This window comes from Lucilia cuprina, chromosome X, assembly GCF_022045245.1.
Source record: "Lucilia cuprina isolate Lc7/37 chromosome X, ASM2204524v1, whole genome shotgun sequence".
NCBI lineage: Eukaryota > Metazoa > Arthropoda > Insecta > Diptera > Calliphoridae > Lucilia > Lucilia cuprina.
Genome location: NC_060949.1, coordinates 11,098,184 through 11,101,868, shown reverse-complemented (window position 1 = coordinate 11,101,868; position 3,685 = coordinate 11,098,184). Strand labels below are relative to the sequence as shown.

General features: G+C 33.2%; 1 protein-coding gene across 1 annotated transcript; it reads right to left on the bottom strand.

Moving 5' to 3' along the window:
- Nucleotides 1-2,053: 2,053 nt before the first annotated feature.
- On the bottom strand, nt 2,054-2,944 carry LOC111689067 (glutamate receptor ionotropic, kainate 3-like). Its single transcript, XM_023451569.2, has one exon. It carries the CDS (start codon nt 2,923-2,925, stop codon nt 2,110-2,112), a length of 816 nt encoding a protein of 271 aa, XP_023307337.2. The 5' UTR covers nt 2,926-2,944; the 3' UTR covers nt 2,054-2,109.
- Nucleotides 2,945-3,685: the final 741 nt, after the last annotated feature.

Here is a 3,685-nt window from a genome sequence, read left to right as displayed (position 1 = left end):
ACAAAAAATAAAAATTTTATAAAAGTAAAAATTGTAAAAATATACTCATGGTGTAGGGTATCATATGGTCGGCCATGCCCGACTATACTTTCCTACTTGTTTTACTTTGTCTGTGTGTCCATGTAAACCTTGTGCGCACGCTACAGGTCGCCATTTTTTAAGATAACGTGATGAAATTTGGCACATACTCTTTTTTTGGTTCAAGGATGATCGCTATTGAAAACGGTTCAAAACTGTACATTATTTCTCCTAACCCCCATACAACTGTACTCCCCGAATCGGGCCTTTAGGCTCATAAGTACGTTAAATGTTTTATAATGTAAGCAAAAATCAGCAAAAATTAGTTTCATGGAACAATAAATGACAATACTAATTTTTATTGTGATCGGGCCTCATTTGACCCTAGGCCCCATACAGACTCCCCTTCAGAAAATGTATATATATACCCACTGTCACTACTGATGGTGGTGGAGGAGATAAAAAACCAGTTAGAGTGCTATATTCAGCTTTGCCGAATCTGAAATACCCTTCACCAGCTATATTTATGTTATCACTTTTCTAATTGATCAAATATTTGTAGAAATAAGTTTTCTAATTTCTTAAATAGAAAAAATCGCAATACTTAGTTAAATCTATTTCAATTAAAATTTTCTTTATATTTTTATAGCTCTTAGCGATATTTAGTAATTTGGAGGTATGTATGTGTGTGAACGATTTAGGGATTTCCAAATTACAAATACATATATAATTTTGTGCTACACAAAATGTTGTTCAACACAAATAGATAATGCTCTTAAAATACGCTTAAAGCGCTTATTGGGGCTGGACCTAGTATTGGAGATACATACCTATATCTCCTAGTATTATCAATTTGTGTTGAACAACATTTTGTGTAGCATGCATACCTCCAAATTAAAATATTCATCTGGGACACATCAAAGTATATATATTCTGGGTCCTTGTGAAATTCTGAGTCGATTAAGCTATGTCCGTCTGTGCGTCTGTTTGTCTGTCTGTGTAAAACACGATCACTTTAAAGCTAAGCCATGGAAATCAACCAAATTCACCGAAAATATTTATTATTATCCTAAGCAGTTTGGTATTGAAAATGAGCAAAATCGGTTCACATCGGGAAAAGTTATGAATCAAAATTTGAAACAACTTAAAAAAAATAAGCATTTTTTACAATTTCTGATGTCATTTTCTCGAAAACTATGCGAGATAATTCCATAAAAATCACCATACATTCGTTTTTACGCAAGGGCTTCATCCCTGCGGAAAATCGCCAGGATCGATCCACAATTTTATATACCTCCCATACAAAAGTACATATTCCAGGAAAATCTTGAAAAGATAAAAAAAGTATGTGCCAAATTTCATCAAATTATCTTGAAAATTGCGACCTGTAGCGTGCGCACAAGGTTTACATGGACACACAGACAGACAGACAGACGGTCGGACGGACAGACGGACATAGCTAAATCGACTCAGAAAGTGATTCTGAGGCGATTGGTATACTATAAGGTGGGCCTTGGACCAATATTTTTGGGTGTTACAAACTTCAGCACAAACGCATAATACCCTCCCCACTATAGTGGTGTAGGGTATAAATATTCCACAATTTGTGGTATTGGTATTGGTTATTGTGGTAGCCCCCATACAGACTCCCCTTCAGAAAATGACTTGAAGGTAAAAATTAACTTATAATTACCTATAAAACGATTAAAATCTACATAAATGACTTTGTACTGGACGTAAATTCATCTACCAAAATTGATAAGGATAAAATCTCTTTTTTTGTCAACAATAAATAAAAATATTCCACAATAAAACAAATTAAATGCTTTATTTAAAAAAATCCACAATTTTAACATACTGACTGGTGTAGGAAATCATATGGTCGGCAATGTCCGACTATAAATTCACACTTGTTTAAAATATTGTTGTTATGATAAACTTTTATGATATAAAAAATATCGAAACATTCAAATTTTCTGAATATACTTAACATTTTTAACATTTATGGAAGAAAATTCAGCTTACTCGGTTTACAAGAAGTTTCTATTTAACCAACAGGTTAGATTGTTAAAAATTCGTAATTTACTATTTCTAGGGTAGCGAAGAACATAATTTTACTGAAAATATGTGTTCCCCATAGCCGAATATTATTTTGATAAATTCTTTACCTTTAGTATCTAGTAGACCGCCAATTTGTGTTAAATTGCAATCGCGTTGAACAATGTAATCCAGCATTGTTGATTCCATTAGAAAGGCGTAGTTGCTCTCTTTCACTCTTTTGATCCCTTCATCATAGGTGCTAGTTAGGGCACTAGGCTTCTTTTTATTATCCATATTGCGCCACATTTTACGGTAAGTTTCAATAAGAGAATCACGAAAAAACGTCATGGTGGAGCCACTGTCCAAAGTACCGTATGAAATTTCTGTTTGACTGGCCAAGTCCTCAGCATTTTTAATGGGAGTAGTCATACGTTCGACTGTTAAAAATGCTGCCAAATTCGCCGTGTACGAAGCAATAATTATAAGTGTGAAAAACCACCATATAGCACTTATTATACGAGTCGAAATAGCACGTGGAGACAACTCAGAACCTTGCTGCATTAAGGTACCAATAGTAAACCAAAAACTATTTGCTAAGTTAAAATCAGCGCTTTTACTTTTTATGCATATATTGGTCCTCTCCCTGTTATGCTCAATCGGGGAAAATTTCGACACTACATAGATGGTACAAGAAACTAAAAAATAGGCAGCCAATACATAAAGCCATATATCAAATGCCAAGGGATTCATAAATGAAAATAATTTCGTTGGTGGTGTTGTTGGAACTTTAAAAAGAATACTTATTCCAAGATTCATAAATGGTTTCGTGAAATCAATAACACTTTCTCGTGCATGCGTTATAGTCATGGGAGCCACAGCCAAATCAGCTTTCTGAAAACAAATAAAATATTTTGTTAACAAGTAGGTTTTTGTCTGTTGGGCAATTTTGTGTCAAATGAGTTTTAAAGTCGAAGGTGAGTACTATTGGATAGTATGTCAGAAACAAGTTTTCAGCTTAATCGGTCAAGAACTGCCGGACATAGAGCAATTTGGTCATACAGGTGTTTATTGAAATAAGTGTAACTTTTTACCTATTGGTCCTAGCGAAAATTGTTCAAAGATTTCTAGCAGTTCTTGACTGATAAATTTAAAAATTTATTTTGGCCTACTATCCAATAGTACTAACCTTAGTGCAAATTTCATTCAAATCTAAAAACAATTAATCGTTTATTACACTATGGTTTCAAATCGTTTCTTTTTTAGCATACTGCCAAGCATATCGGATTTGTCTAGTTTCGAACGGTTTAACCCAATTTTTTGTATGTTTAACATAAGCAGATCGGTTATATTATGAAGGGAATTTGGTGTGTTCTGTTCAGTAAATGTTTGTTAATGTATTCAACTTTTCCACTTAAAATAAATGATATCAGAGATATTTAGATATACTCTAACTATTTCGTTCTAATATGGGAGCTAGAAACATGAAATTATGTATATAGAGCCCGGATAAGGTGAGAGCACAATAAATGAGTTTTTTTTTTATTTTTTGTTTTACAAAAGGTACTTTTTGAATTTCTTATAATATTGAACCTAGAAACATGAAATTTTGCATGTAGAGTCAAAATTG